Genomic DNA, 15,894 nt, shown 5'->3' on the forward strand with positions numbered 1-15,894 from the left:
TTTAACAACATTCATAACAAATGCTTGATATTGCAGCTCAACATTGCAAAGCATGTTGATGGAAGAATGCATTAAATTTAACATTCATACAGAAGATTATACACAATGGATATAAAATTCAACCACAATCTGATTAAAATCATATCCCCTATATTGCTGTGTACAGAAGATCAGGATTTTAATCAGATTGAATTCAACCATTGACTAAGACTATTCAACAATTGTAAAGACTATTATATATTTTTATTTGTAATTTAGCATATAATGTATTCAGGTTGATTTGTTTTATTATTAAATTCAAAAGGTTTTAAGTTTAACATTTAGCACTGACTAAGTGTCTATTTATACAACACCCACTTGTTAAGTTAAGCACAACAATGCATTAATGTTGATCAGGAATGTTTTCATATTTTATACAATCACATGATATTCATACAATATTGGCTTCCACCACAACTATATCACAAGATGATCGCCATGATGTCAGCAACAAGTCACTTGATTCTTTTACTTTAAAAGCTTTAGTACTGGTATAAGGCTGGTATTCTTAAAACAACTTACAGTGGCTTTGTAACCTACGTTGATTTCCTAAACTGCTGATAGTCTAATTAAAAGAAAAAGTATCAGTGTTTTTAACATCAAATTATGTTTATTCAAGTAATTCATATTTTATGAAGTAATTATATAATATGATCAGTGACATAATTGACTTTAGAAATGACTTAAGTTAGGAAATGACTAAAGATGTTTATAATACCGGCGAAAGGGTCCCAGGTTTTCTTTATACTAATATAGTTAGATATTTAAAGATCTTCTCTGAGACCGCAAGGCCAAGATCCTTGACATTTGTATGTAGCCTCATGTAGTGCTTAGTAACTACTTACATCCATAGCAACCAGTGACTTTCTTAGCAACCAGTGACCTCCTTAGCAAAATGCAACATTAAGCCATCACAAAGAAGCTAAGGTATAATGTGACGAACATGAAATAGTAAAGGGAATGGCTACATAAAGATTGAACAAGAGTGCTGCAGAGCAACTACCAACGCTCCTCTGCTTTAATTTTTTTGTTTCGAATAAGGGGTATATCTCAACAATTATTTAAGCAAGGGTCTTGCTAAAAATGGGCTTATTGTCGCTGGCAACATGTGTTCCAAGTTTAGTTTGTCTGATTTCAGTTATGATCAAGGTCCATTTTTCTTCTCCAGAAAAGCAGGTAAGCTAAAACTTTAAATTAAAATGCCGTCCTTGTAACTTTAAAATGCTGGTTAGTCAAAACAAGATAAAACTGACACTGATAGACAGCCCACAGCGTAGACTTCTGACCATAGTTTTGTGATGAAGCAAGGCCAGAGTTTACTACTAAGCAAGTTCTGTAAAGCAGCATCACTACGGAAGCCGTAATGGTTATTTCTCTCCTTTCCTACACCAATGGTTATCTCTCCACCACACAAATGGAATGCCCTTAATTGCACATCAATCACTGTCTAGGTCCCCGACTTCATCTTCATCTCCACCCATGGCCCGCCAGAAAGCTATTGCAACCTGGAGATAGAAACATTTAGGATTTCTTTATTTCATTTGTATGTCCTCTTTTGCTATTGTTCAATATTTAAGAAATATTACACACCAATGAGGGTCATATGACATTATGAGGACCGGCCAGTCAACCACCGAAAGTGTATATGGACTGAGGCGTTAGCCAAGGTCCATTCACCTTTGGTGGCCGACTGGCTGGTCCTTATAATGCCATATGGCCTAAAGTGTTGAGTTACATTTTTCATATTAAACGGAACATTTTATATAACCATTCACTTTTTTTAAAGTGCTTTTGATGTGTTTTATTGAACAAAGCAAATAATGTTTACCAGTTTTATGACGTTATCGGTCAATATAATATTTTGGCAAGGTCTGGACCAGCCAAAAATATAATATGGACCGCTGACATCATAAAACTGGATTTTTATTAAAATATAGTGAAATACTGACCGATTTACTTTACACATACAAAGAAGGGATACATATGTAAGGTATGATACATCAATATAGAATGTGTGTTGTTCTCTCCAAAAGTTGATGGCTTCCATTAATTAATATCTTTCACCTCTAAGGTAGATGTCAAACTTACAAGATGAAAAATACCAAAACTGAATTCTTATGGAAAAACAACATAATAGAGAGCAGAGTATGAAAATCATATATCTATGACAATTTCTTTTGAATTATATGTAGAGAAATTTTACTTAGAGTAACCAACAATGTAAAATCAAACATTTATTTTTACAAAAATTATAACGTTATATAAATTATAATATTATAAATAATTTATATCGGCAAATTGTTATACTTAAGTCTTGTATGGTGGAAAACCCCCAGAGGAAATCCACTTGTGAAGTTTGGTGACCACCAACCAAACTTACATTTCCCTGTGTAAACCCAGGCAAGCAAACAAACCTCGACTGGTTTGGTTGGAAGCAATTTGCAAACCACTTCCCTTACTACACAATCTGTTTTTTGTGTGTTTCAATTGAAATAATAGTACTAGTCAATCTGTTCTAATGTGTTTCAACTGGTATAATAGTATATTTAATCAAATTTAATTTAATTCACACTTTAATCAAAATTTTCAAACATTTACTTTTGAAATAAGCACAAGCCTGCATGTCCTGCATTGGTAAAATGCTTTCCTGGCTTGCTCAAATTCAGGATTTTATATAGTGGGTTTGCTTAAAATTTTAATCTTTCATGCAGATACTTACATGCTCGGCATACTTTTTTCTTTCATCTAACGGAAGTACACTAGCTTTTTCTGAAGACAGATAAATCAAAAGCCGTTAAGTAGCCTGAAGAAGTTTGCATTCATCAATATAACACCAGTCTTAAGGATACTAACGCATTTCATTGTTTCAGAAAACAAATACATTCATCTATTAAATCAAGTTGCAAAGAGTCCATCCTCAAAATACAAGGACTGGTATGAGAGTGGTATAGAGGTCTGCCTCTCAACAGAGAGATTGTTGGCTTGATCCCCTGCATGTCAACTTCTGATGGCCTGTCAAATGGACACCAGTACTGGCATATACTCAGGAAATAAACTCCCTTAGAAAATACTGCAGCATTTAAAGGGCTTTAATCCAGTTATACATGGGCAGATCCTGCTGGTTTAAAAAATGAACTAAACTCTCATGGACACATTGTATAAAACAACAGTATAAGTTTTATTAAGATACAACTCAAACTGAAGACTGTATTGCATTCAAAAGCAATTGTTTCAAGACGTACAGACACCCAGATGACAGAGAATATCATATAAGTTCTAGCTAAAAAAATGCTAATGCATGACTGTTTTTCTTTATATAGTTGATTTAGGGACATAACCAGCCATTTCTTTTGCAATAATTGCATTTCACATCAATAAGTTTCATTTGAATATATTTTCAGTGATTTATTTTGGAAATGTTTATACATTTATACCGCCTGTGCCTGCAAATTGGAAAAGAAAGTCAAGATTGGAAAAGATATGGAATCAGAACAGAATAGCAAATATAATGGCAAATATACATGTTTTCAACTTTTTATGCATACCTTAAGCTGTGAATTTGTTAGTATTGTCATGATTTTTGTTATTTTTTAAGAATTTCATTGCTCCTTTATTCATCAACACAATCCACATTTATCAAATTGAGAAAACATTATAAATATTTGGGAAAAATGGGCAACTTTTCACAAGGGGAAACAGACAACAGAAGGCAGTAAATTGCATGAATAAAATCACTGATTTTACAGGTTAACATTTTGCTAGCAAACAATGAGGACAACAAGGTTGACGATGACAACAAGGCTTTGACAACAGTTCTTAGTATTCTTACAAGAGCTGTCACAGAGACAGCGCGCTCGACTATTCCGCCGCTTTTCAGTGTAAGGATTGAAAAGTTTTGGCGAAACATGCATGGATCACTGTTAGATTAGATTTCAATGCAATACATGATGTGCTGAGATATTAACATAAATGTGGTTACATGCAAAATTTTAACCAGAATTTTTAAGTGTAATAATAAAGGGCCATTATTTGCAAAATACAGTTATCTAACTTGGTTATTCAATTAGGTTGGGTGGTTGAATACCATTGTATAAAGTCTCAATGCAATACATCAAGTAGTTGCTGAGATATTATCCTATGTGTGCTAATATGCAAGACCTTAACCAAAATTTCTAAGTCGCATAATAAAGGGGCAAAAATTATATAATATGAAAGATAGAGTTATCTTACTTAATTAAATAATAAGGTTAAATGGTTGGGAGCCTGTGTGTAAAGTTTCAATGCAATACATGATGTATTCGCTGAGGTTTTAACTTAAAAGTGGTTACATGGAAAACCTTAACCAGAATGTCTAATAATAAAGGGCAATTATTTGCCTTAAATGCAAACTAGAGTTATCTAACTTAGTTAATTAAGTAGGTTGGTTGGTTGAGTACCATTGTATCGAGTCTCAATGCAATCCCTCAAGCAGTTGCTGAGATATTAACCTATGTGTGCTTGCACGCAAAACCTTAACCAGAATTTCTAAGTCAAATAATAAAGGCCTATTATTTGCATTAAATGCAAATTATAGCTATCAAACTTGGTTAATAAGGTAGGTTGGATGGTTGTGTAACTTTGTATCAAGTCTCAATGCAATACCTCAAGTAGTTGCTGAGATATTAACCTATGTGTGCTTGCACGCAAAACCTTAACCAAAATTTCTAAGTCAAATAATAAAGGCCTATTATTTGCATTAAATGCAAACTAGAGTTATATAACTTGGTTAATTAAGTAGGTTGGATGGTTGAGTACCATTGTATAAAGTCCCAATGCAATACCTCAAGTAGTTGCTGAGATATTAACCTATGTGTGCTTGCATGCAAAACCTTAACCAGAATTTCTAAGTCAAATAATAAAGGCCTATTATTTCCATTAAATGCAAACTATATTTATCAAACTTGATTAATAAGGTAGGTTGGATGGTTGTGTAACTTTGTATCAAGTCTCAATGCAATACCTCAAGTAGTTGCTGAGATATTAACCTATGTGTGCTTGCACGCAAAACCTTAACCAAAATTTCTAAGTCAAATAATAAAGGCCTATTATTTGCATTAAATGCAAACTAGAGTTATCTAACTTGGTTAATTAAGTAGGTTGGATGGTTGAGTACCATTGTATAAAGTCCCAATGCAATACCTCAAGTAGTTGCTGAGATATTTACCTATGTGTGCTTGCACGCAAAACCTTAACCAAGGGATGACTCAAACACTGACGCAGACGCCGACGCTTGGGTGAGTAGTTAAGCTCTCCTTATTCTTCGAATAGTCAAGCTAAAACCTTGACAGATGAATTTGAAAATGTGATAAAGCTCAGAACTAACCTTTCATCTGGGCAAATTGTTCAAACAGCTTTTCGAAGGACTCTTCCTCAGGGTCCTCACTCGCCAGAGCTTCAAATAATCCCTGGTCTTCAGAAGGGAGGAGACTCTCTGGAATTATTGTTAACACTCTTAATCCCAAATAAGATTTACCACAATTAATAAAATTGTTTTAATATGCTAAAAAGGATGAATAAATGTCGAAAATAATGGTTCTTACATGTATGAAGGATACCGAGCTTAATTTGAAAGACAATCTCGTTGTCAGTAATTAATATTTTCCATAGATGCATTATTTAGTGAGTAGTTAAAGGTTTATCACTCAAAATTTATGTTTGTAATACATGTGTATGGATGGATTTTCAATAAGAGTGTCACTTTAAACATTTGAGAGTGGTTCCACATCAGCCTGTGGCTTTTTCCCCTCCAATCCCATTTCTAAAGTTTATATTGAATATCTCTCTGTAAATGTGATTATACAGAACAAATACAATATTGTTATCATATAATTATATTACTATATAATATTACTATATAGTATATAATATATTTTACCTCTTACTATTAATTACTTCGATCATAAAGTACTACAGTATAACTGGTTGGCACTGCGAAGAGAACACAATTACTGTTTTTCTCGGTCAAATAACAAGCATAATTACAACAATTACAAAAGCCAGAGGTATTGGCCTTCCTATACTTCTATGCATTGAAAAATGAGAACCAAGCTACATTCAAATCTTTTGAATTTTTTTTTTAAGTTATGGCCTAGGATAAAGTTTTTTAACAAGGATGCTGGCTCAGACAACTATGTCAGTCAAACAACACAAGACCAAGCATGCTCAAACTACTGTAGCCCATTGACTGTGACTAGTAAAAATATAGAATAAATGTAGATTGCTTTGGCAATGGGCCAACTTCGATCCATGCCAATGGGCCGAAAACCAGTACCTAATCTTTCTTCCTTTGATGGCTGCTTTTTCTTGGCCTTGTCCTTCTCTTTATCATCTCCACCAGATGCCACATCAGTTTTTTTATCAGCTTCATCCGATTCACCTGCATCCTCACCACTAGGTTCATTAACACTAATTTCAGAAGTCTCACTTATAATATCTTGAACCACTTTGTCAATGTTTGCACCCAAACTATCATCAACTCCATTTTGACCTATGGAATGTTTACACTGCTTGTCAGAATCATGGCTTTTCTCATCATGAGAAGGTGCTAGTCTGTCACTTATTTCCTCATTTGTGTCATTGTCTCTCTGTGTCTGATTCTTTTCATGTTCCTCTTTCATCAATTGTCGAATGTATGGACTGACTGTATGCCTTGTGTCTGAAATTAATATAACTTTATTTAAAACAATGTTTTTACAATTACCAAGTGTTGGTTCTCTATTATTTTTTTTCAAAACTGTTTGGGGTCTTCTTTTGGAAAAAAATAAGATTTTTTACCTTTTCCAAATCATTTGATTTTATTTTTTTGGAGAAAAAAATGATTTAAAATTAAATTTGTCAATGATTTGTGTTATCACTTACTTGTTACTAAATGTAATTTAAAATGTCTTCAATGCATTTAAACAAAAATGTTCAAGCTGATCATATGTACATGTACATGCAAGTAAATCTTCAATGTCTCCTTTCATAATGGTATTGATCTTAGTTCCCAAAGCTACATGTATGAACAGCAGAATTACAATTTTATGCAAACTTAAATAACAGAAGAAAGTGTAACACCTGGAAGGATATCCACATTGCCCTAGTGTGTGTTCATGCAGTACAAATGCTCGAGTGCGATCTTGCAAATTTCCTGAGAAATACGCTCAATATTCTGAATTAAACCCTTCTTACCTTTCATCTCCAAATTGGGCCATGTGTGAGCATGTAACGCCTGGACTATCCTAGCTAACCCGGTAGTTTCCACAAAATCATCTGAAATGGAGGTTCATAATGCAGTAATATCATTTATATTGTAGATCAATGCAGTATTATTGTAAAAAAAACATTAATACATTATGTGCAGACATAATATTCAGTAAGATGGCAATGGTCTCAAAATTCATAACTTGAAGCAAATGCAGTGAGAGAGAGTCCATGTTCCAATCTTTATTCAATTATGGTAATGCTTTGTATTGTATACATGTTTGAAATTAAGTATAGGGGCCAAATTTATAAATTAAACATCTTCAGTCATTTCTTAATCTAACTTATATAGACTAGAAGGCAAAATTTACCTTCCAATTCAGAGTCACTGTTGGAGTCTGGATTCAGCTCCACTAATTCAAAGCCATTGTCAATACACCAGGTCTGTGCTGCCAGCCGATTTATTACTGCAAATCACAAGAAATGTGTTATGTATAATTATTATTTCTTTTAAAATCATCTTAATACTAAATAGCCATTAAATGATTTATTACATGCAAGCTAATATTTAAGAATTAAGCAATTTTATAACTAACAACTGAAATAAAATACATTCAAGATTTTTTACAATTTCTATTAGATCTTTATTATTGTATTTTATGGAAAGCATCTACTGTAATACTAGCTTAAAATATGTCATGGATTTTTTCCTGCCAAGTCACCTGATGATTCCAAACATCTGTCACAGACTAGAATTTTTATTTCAGGATCGATCTGGTCAAGGTATGGCATCCACAACTTCACTTTCTTAAAACTGTCATCCTGAAAACAACATAGTGGTACATGACACTGTACATTGGAAACATTTTTCATGTCAGCAGGCATAATCGGGCATATAACTGTAATGTATTTGACATGTATTTTAAATACTGATTTCTCATGTTTAACTTTAACACAAAGCTATTTAACCGTTATAAGTGTTAAAGTCTAAAGAGTTGAAGTACAATATACCCTGTTTGCACTATATAACAGTTAACCTATAAAGTAAAATAGAGTGATGCAATATTTGCTTCTTTTTTTTTCAGTCAATGAAGGGTCAGAACTCAAAAAATAACTTTGTTTTGTTATTTTGTTAGTTTTAGGACTCCATGCATTCAATGTCATGGTAATAACTTGATTGTTTTCTTTTAAATAATTTATTGTGTTTCTCAAACTCTTACATTTTCTGCATCAAAATACACAACAAATGCCTGAAGATTGTCAGCGAATTGTTGATCTCCTATTGTTCTTTCTTCAGTTACACATAAATCCACAATGGCTGTGTAGTACTTGGTGTCCACATTCCATTCGTATCCCCGGATGTTTTCTACAATACTCTTTTCCTCAGGCACAGTTTCCTGATTTAAAATATCTGAAATGAAAACGTGCGAAATGGTAAAAAATAGCAACTTAACAAACTATAGAAATATAAAACTATATTTTCTTTATACAAATAATATGCTGGTGAACCCCTCCACTTTAATGCCATTTATCTATCTTCCATTAATGTCAAACCCCTACTGAGGACCTATACATTTGTGTGTCAAGCTGCAAGAATCTTAGTAAAGATTGTGAAAGAAACAGAATTTATAAATGCAATGATAAAAAATGGAGGTATATAAGGTAAAAAGAAAAAGAAGTTTGCTACTCAGTTTTTTTGCAAGTGATTCACATTCAGTGTTCTCAATAACCGGCTGCCGGCCAAAATGGACGGTTCAAATGGCAATTAGGCCTGTTCAAATTTGGAAAAATAAATGAATTTTAAGTAGAATAAGTAGTAGCTATTGGGTTACTTTACTATTTCAGACGGTTCAACTGAAACGTATTGAGAACCTAGTCCAAATAATTGTACGTTGACAGATTTTTTTTAGATTTTTGATATGGCAAATCCTTCACGTACAAATTGTTTAGTATCAAAAGTGGGTAGTTGTTCCGATCAGGATTCCGGGTTAAAGCATATAGCGTCTATAAAATATCATAAAAACAAAAAATATTACCAGATAATGTTATTTTATATTAGTTCCGTACACAAGAAAATAAATATCCAACTTATAATTATGAGTTTGACGGCTTTTCTTCATTTCATTCTGTCAAAACATAACGATATATACATGAAGGGCACCTGCAAGGCTTTAGGGCACAGTTTTAAATCGCTCGGAACATTTCGGCCATGGCCGAGTTGTTACGATTGTATAAACAAGGTCTATCTCGAAGCTTTGTCGGAGGAGGCCGAGCTATTACGATTGTTTCGAGTTGTTCCCCTTCGCATAATTGTTGTCTGTGTCAGTCAACTTTTGTTTTATTGGAAAGGTAAACAACTTGTTTTAATGCATTAAATGCGTGTTTAGTGCAAAATAACATTTCACTTACATGGTAAAATATGAATATACTGTAACTCTTTATGATCAATTTCAACCATAAAATACTTCACTTAAAACAATTTCAATATTTTTAAAACACCCCCGTTTTTCGCACATTCCCGTTTAGACGTTAGGGATTGGAAGAATCCTGTATAACACGTCTATTATTTTAGACTAATTGAGAACCCTGACATTATATGACTTCATCTAACTTAAAACACAAAAATTTAATGAAAGAATCAAGAATATGATTTGTTTAACATATAATAACATAATAATTTGTATTTATTTATGCCTGTTTTAAAATAAAGGTGGTGGGTCATTAGTTGGTAGTGTTCCATAGCTGCTGGCTGTTATCATTTGTAAGGTGGTTTGTGGTGATGTTGAAGACACTGACATTAATACTATTGCTATGACAACGTCTTGAATGAATTTTTCAAAAACCGATGACCTTATGATGGGTATAAGATTCAAGGGAAAATTTAAGTTCATTTTGAATATGATTATGAGTCATGGCCATCTGTCACCAGTGTCTGAACTGTCACTTTCACTGGAAAGGAACTTTAATATCATTTTAACCGTAACATGCAAATTGTCACAAAATATGTGATTCTGCAATCTGTTAAGGGAATGTAACTTGATAAAACATCGCACCAAAAATTACCTTTCACTAAGTTATTTGCAGAAAAACTGGAACAAGATGTAAATAAGACACAGGGGGTGGCCATTTTTTTACCGGAAGTGTGAATTACGTCATCAACTTACGTGTTCTTGCTTCCTATGAAAATCAACGAAAAAATCAAAACCATTCCGCAGGATGTTTATTGTTGCTGAGAGACCTACAATGGCTGCCTCTATGATGGTTTCATTTCTGTAGATTTTTTAATTGATTTCTCGTTTTGAATTTAATATAGCATCATGACAGACGTTGAAACACGCCCAGAAGAAGTAGGAAAAATACTGATCAAGGTATACTGTCAAGACATTTCCGATACATAGATAACAAAAATATATCATTACAAATCTATCCTTGCAAGATGTTGTGATTTTTAACATGATGCTCAAGATGTTAAATCGAAGGTGCTGAAAATATTGTCAGACAGACGACCATTTCCCTAATTAACGGTTTTAATTATTAGAACTTCATTCATACAACATCAATTATACTTTCCAGTGCTGCAAGTAGAAAAATATATAGGATACAAATGACTGCCTCAATTACAGTACACTCAGCGAGTTAGACCCACTTTCCTTGCTGGTTTCCTCCGAGGGTAAAACTCTTTCTTTCGCTGATATCTGCTTGAGTTACTTCTACAGTTGCTTGTTTGCGGAGGAGCATAAATAATGAATGAGGGTCAGAAATCGTCAGATATATTTCTTTTAATGACCTAGTCCAAATAATTGTACGTTGACGGATTTTTTTTTTGATTTTTGATATGGCAAATCCTTCACGTACAAATTGTTTAGTATCAAAAGTGGGTAGTTGTTCCGATCAGGATTCCGGGTTAAAGCATATAGCGTCTATAAAATATCATAAAAACAAGAAATATTACCAGATAATGTTGATTTATATTAGTTCCGTACACAAAAAATAAATATCCAACTTCTAATTATGAGTTTGACGGCTTTTCTTCATTTCATTCTGTCAAAACATAACGATATATACATGAAGGGCACCTGCAAGGCTATAGGGCACAGTTTTAAATCGCTCAGAACATTTCGGCCATGTCCGAGTTGTTACGATTGTATAACGAGGTCTATCTCGAAGCTTTGTCGGAGGAGGCCGAGTTATTATGATTGTATTGAGTTGCTCCCCTTCGCATAATTGTTGTCTGTGTCAGACAACTTTCGTTTTATTGGAAAGGTAAACAACTTGTTTTAATGCATAAAATGCTTGTCTAGTGCAAAATAACATTTCACTTACATGTTATAATATGAATATAAGTCTTTATGATCAATTTCAACCATAAAATACTTCACTTAAAACAATTTCAATATTTTTAAAACACCCCCGTTTTTTGCACATTCCCGTTTAGACGTTAGGGATTGGAAGAATCATGTATAACACGTCTATTATTTTAGACTATTAATGACCCTGCTGCTGAATTCGGCTTCTGTTAAGATAAGCAAGAAATAAACTTTCTTATTCAGAAGTTATTTGTTTTTTTCCTTATGTTCATTGTAAGTCTCATATGATTTTTTACCAGTGTTGTATTTGTATATATGTGTATAAACACCAATTAAATATTGTCTTGAATACTATTAAATATAGTATTGTTAATAATAAGCATTGATCGAATAGTTGATATCTTGCCTCTATTTATATTTAACCCTGAAACAGCCGACATTTGACCCAATTCAGTACCATGACCTCTTAAGTCATGCCCATGATCAATACAATGAAGCGTATAATTATTATCATAGTAGTTAAAAATAGCTAGTGAAGTTTTTTGGAATTTTCCACAGAAAACAAGGCAAGCAGGAATTTCCACCATACGCTGTGAACTTTGAATGCATGTTTGATCCAAGACACTTTCAATCGTGCTTTTCTGAAAATCTTTCAAATGTAACATATATATAAAGCCTTTTTCGGGTGTAATGTATTTATCAATATTTATACTATATATTAAATTTAATGGGCAGAGGAAAAACAATAACAGCAATTAACTGTACTGTAGCCATCTTAATCGATTGAATAGTTTATTTAAACATAATCAATTTTAGCGTAGATTCTTTGTGTGTCTGTGGAGTTAACCCCTCCAAAGAACGCTGCATTAGTAATTCTTCGGTTCTCCAAATGCGAGCAGTCAATAAATTCATTGTGTTGGCCACAGAGGGAAACAAAAAGTGGGTCTAACTTGTTAAGTGTACTGTATGGCCATATTCATGTAGCATTAAAACTGTGTTTGTGGGCACTGTATGTGATTGCAGACAGCATTAAGATAACTAAATGTTGAGATGTCCTAACATTGGCTTATGACTGGTTTAGATTGTATCAAAGTAAAATATACAGTTTAATAAAAGATATACCGAAAAGGAGAGAAAAAGCAGTCAGAAAAAAATTGTCAGATTACTATAAAAACAAAGGTTGGGTGGAAAAAAAAGGGGTAGGTTGGGAAACGCCTTATGAAAGTGGCCCAAGTTTCCAGTCATAGGGTTGATTCTTTCCCCTGTGTAAGGACTGTTTCCTGTCATGCTTAAGAGGATTCTGGATGTTTATATCACTTGCTAAAAATGCAGTGATTCATTTTTGAATCCCTTGGACTAACATGTTTTATAACCAGGGATCCTGATCAAACAATTGTGAGTCCTTGGCAAAGTGTTTTACACATCACATATGCGAATGCACATCAGTGTTTCTCTTTCACTGAAAATGGGGCTGAAATTTTGCCATCCCAAAATACCCCCCCCCCCCCCCAAGCCACCCCCTAAAAAAAAAATATTCTTAACTCTCATCAAACAATATTTTGATTTTACAGACAATAAGTACAACACATTAATATGATTATTAATGGATTGCTCTTACTTTGTTTCCTTGTTTAAAACATACTATTGTAAATTCACAATTTTATGCATTTTGTTGTTATTTTCACAATTTTAAGGGCCCTTGGCCCTTTGAACAAACATATAGGTGGAAAAAACACTGCACAAATGTTTGTAAAGAATAACTTTGCAGGAATGAGAAATGAATGTACAGTATTAAGTTGGAAAAAATATTGAGGTTTATAAGGCTATTTGTACCGTACCTGTCTAGTCTAGTGCATTTAGAATGCAAATCAAGATATTGAACCCTGACCGAAACTGATTTGCAGTATTTGGAAAGAAGAGTATTTTTTATATTTTACTTATAAGATAAAACCAGATTTTACCCTTGCCTTATTGAGATAACTTTTAAATACACGTATGTAACATACTTGAACGAATATCATTGAGATAACATGTTGCTCTTTAATACTGCAGTTCCATACCTTATTAAAATAAAGGTCAAGGTCATTAAATAACATGCAAAACTTTTATCTGCATTAAGACAACACATATCTTGCTAGTGGTTGTAAGCTCCAAAGGTCAAGGTTATGCCTGTTATGACACAACCATAGAATGACAAATGTAATAAAAATATGAGATATCCTGCTTAATCGTTAAAAAACTGTGAGTGAGGCCTTTTGTTCATACTCTTTTCTCAAGGAGTAGATGATATAGCCACTTCATGGAAGATAAAAAGCAAAATAATTTTGTGGAGGAATCCATGAATAAATAGTCTTTAATGAACAAGTTACCTGTGTAGCATTCTTATCAAGCATCATTTTAATAGAAATGTTGAACAATAGATTGCAATTATGAATTTAAGTATATTATGTATGTTTTATACAGTTTAATTCAATAAAAGATTACTGGGTGTAAAGAAAGGGGATTTACATTTCGGGCAGCTCTTGATTTCCTAATACCCAGACTGGCTTTTATAATTTATAAGGTTCAATGAACTGGTATTTTATTGTTCTGACAGTTCCAATATTTCTTTGTTGTTGTAGAATATTTTATGTCATAAATGATGTCGCTATCATGAATTACGTTATAAAAGACCTTTGATATATAACTAGTGTAATAACTATCCTAATAGGGCGACGTTACATCATAATTAAATAGAATTGAAAATGGCCGTGCTATGTATTTAGCGCTGTTAATCTGCATATACATATTTATCACATATTATATAGAATCTCACATTTGTGGACATTCAATACGAACTTTATTAAACTCATTTTAACTAAAATTACAAAGAAAATCGCCAAGTCTGGTTTTCTATCAATTTTAGAAATCACTTTTAATAAAAATCTGTATTAATGCTGCACTCTCACAGATGGGCCATTTTGACTTGTTTGTCTTAGAATGAGCCAATTTTGCGAACATGTCTGAGAACCAGTGATATAAAAGTGCTGACAAAAAATCAGATCACAGTCATTCAAATTTACTTTCAAAAATTGACGTTTTATGCCGAAAATCTCTTTATCGGCGTAAGTAACGCCTTTAGCCACAAAACTTTTTGCTACTAAATGTTAAAAACTGCAATCTGATATTTTGTCACCAGTTTAATATCACTTTTACATATATCTATGCAAAGATTGGTTCATTTCAAGACAAAAAAAATTAAAAAAAGTTGTCATAACTGTCATTCTGTGAGAGTGCAGCTTTAAATGACAACTCATGTGTGCTCCTGTATATATAACAAATGTATTTTCCCTGTTCACTGTTGCTTTTATCAGCATTTTGATCAATTATATTAAATTTTGCTGAGTTTCCAGCAATCAATTATATAAATGTAACAGAAATGAATATTTTGGGAAGAATCAATATGCCCTTACAAATCGTCAAAATGTTCATAAACATTTCTATTGAAGAATTGATGACCACGTAACTTTATTCTTAATGCTTTGTAAGAGTAAATGGTTTCTTTTGGTTCGGTTCACATTGAATGAATGATTGATTATTGTAATTGATTTGTCCGGGTGTGATTTGCAGCCCGCTTGGGGCTAATGAATTTTAAGCATCTCTGAATCTCTGTCAATTGATTTGCTTATACATTTTCAAGATTGTTTTGACACATTTTGTTGTTGTTTATTGGACATATTTGTATAATATGCTTTACAGAAATTTTACAGAAATTCTTTTAGCGGTTTTTGGATTTAAAATGCATGGGAGAACAATGGGAGAACAATTTAATATTTGTTTTAATTTTTTGTGAAATTCAATTTGACATTTTTGCACTTGACTCAAAAAATAAATTTATATCTGAAATGATCATAAACTTAAAAATTATAATTGCTCTCACAAGATAATTCCATTTTGTTTTGGGAATATTGTCTGAGGTAAATAAAAGGTATTCTAATCAATCAAAATTAAGTTGTTGGGACTGACAGATTGAATAGTTTGAATTGGATTTATATGTTGAAATTGTTTAAGTAAGATAAAAGTACAGATTAAAGCCAATATTTGACTTAAGCTTAGTTTTATTATTACATATTGAAGCTAACATTTTAATAAGATAAATACATTTGCACTAGTGGTATGAAACAGAGGTCTAGCAATGTTGTCAAAACATTTTAATCACATTAACCATTTAACATCATTTTGACTCCAAGAGAGCTTAAATTGTGATCCTAATGGCTGCAAATAAAGTTAAAGATAAAACTCTTTGCTTAATATAAATTTAGGAAATATTTTTTTTACAAGCCTTTGA

At 32.6% G+C, this 15,894-nt stretch overlaps 2 protein-coding genes across 4 annotated transcripts in view; one reads left to right on the forward strand and one right to left on the reverse strand.

Moving 5' to 3' along the window:
* Positions 1–228: 228 nt before the first annotated feature.
* Positions 229–10,412, reverse strand: LOC128226694 (alpha- and gamma-adaptin-binding protein p34-like). The gene is made up of 9 exons (XM_052936674.1): positions 10,324–10,412; positions 8,481–8,671; positions 7,983–8,082; positions 7,632–7,727; positions 7,249–7,329; positions 6,350–6,733; positions 5,402–5,509; positions 2,759–2,808; positions 229–1,544 (listed from the first exon to the last, which is right to left on the reverse strand). Exons 1-9 carry the CDS (start codon positions 10,385–10,387, stop codon positions 1,476–1,478), a joined length of 1,143 nt encoding a protein of 380 aa, XP_052792634.1. The 5' UTR covers positions 10,388–10,412; the 3' UTR covers positions 229–1,475.
* A 94-nt stretch (positions 10,413–10,506) lies between these two features.
* The window catches only part of LOC128227446 (IQ domain-containing protein H-like), a 32,041-nt gene continuing 26,653 nt past the window's right edge, over positions 10,507–15,894 (forward strand). For 2 of the 3 annotated variants that reach the window (XM_052937994.1, XM_052937995.1), the window contains exon 1: positions 10,563–10,628. In XM_052937994.1, coding sequence (XP_052793954.1) covers positions 10,578–10,628 — 51 coding nt within the window. In that variant the 5' untranslated portion in view covers positions 10,563–10,577. Of the gene's footprint in view, positions 10,629–15,894 lie in introns of all 3 variants that reach the window. The other variant, XM_052937993.1, reaches the window with a different exon arrangement.

Source organism: Mya arenaria, chromosome 3 (assembly GCF_026914265.1).
Source record: "Mya arenaria isolate MELC-2E11 chromosome 3, ASM2691426v1".
Classification (NCBI taxonomy): Eukaryota; Metazoa; Mollusca; class Bivalvia; order Myida; family Myidae; genus Mya; species Mya arenaria.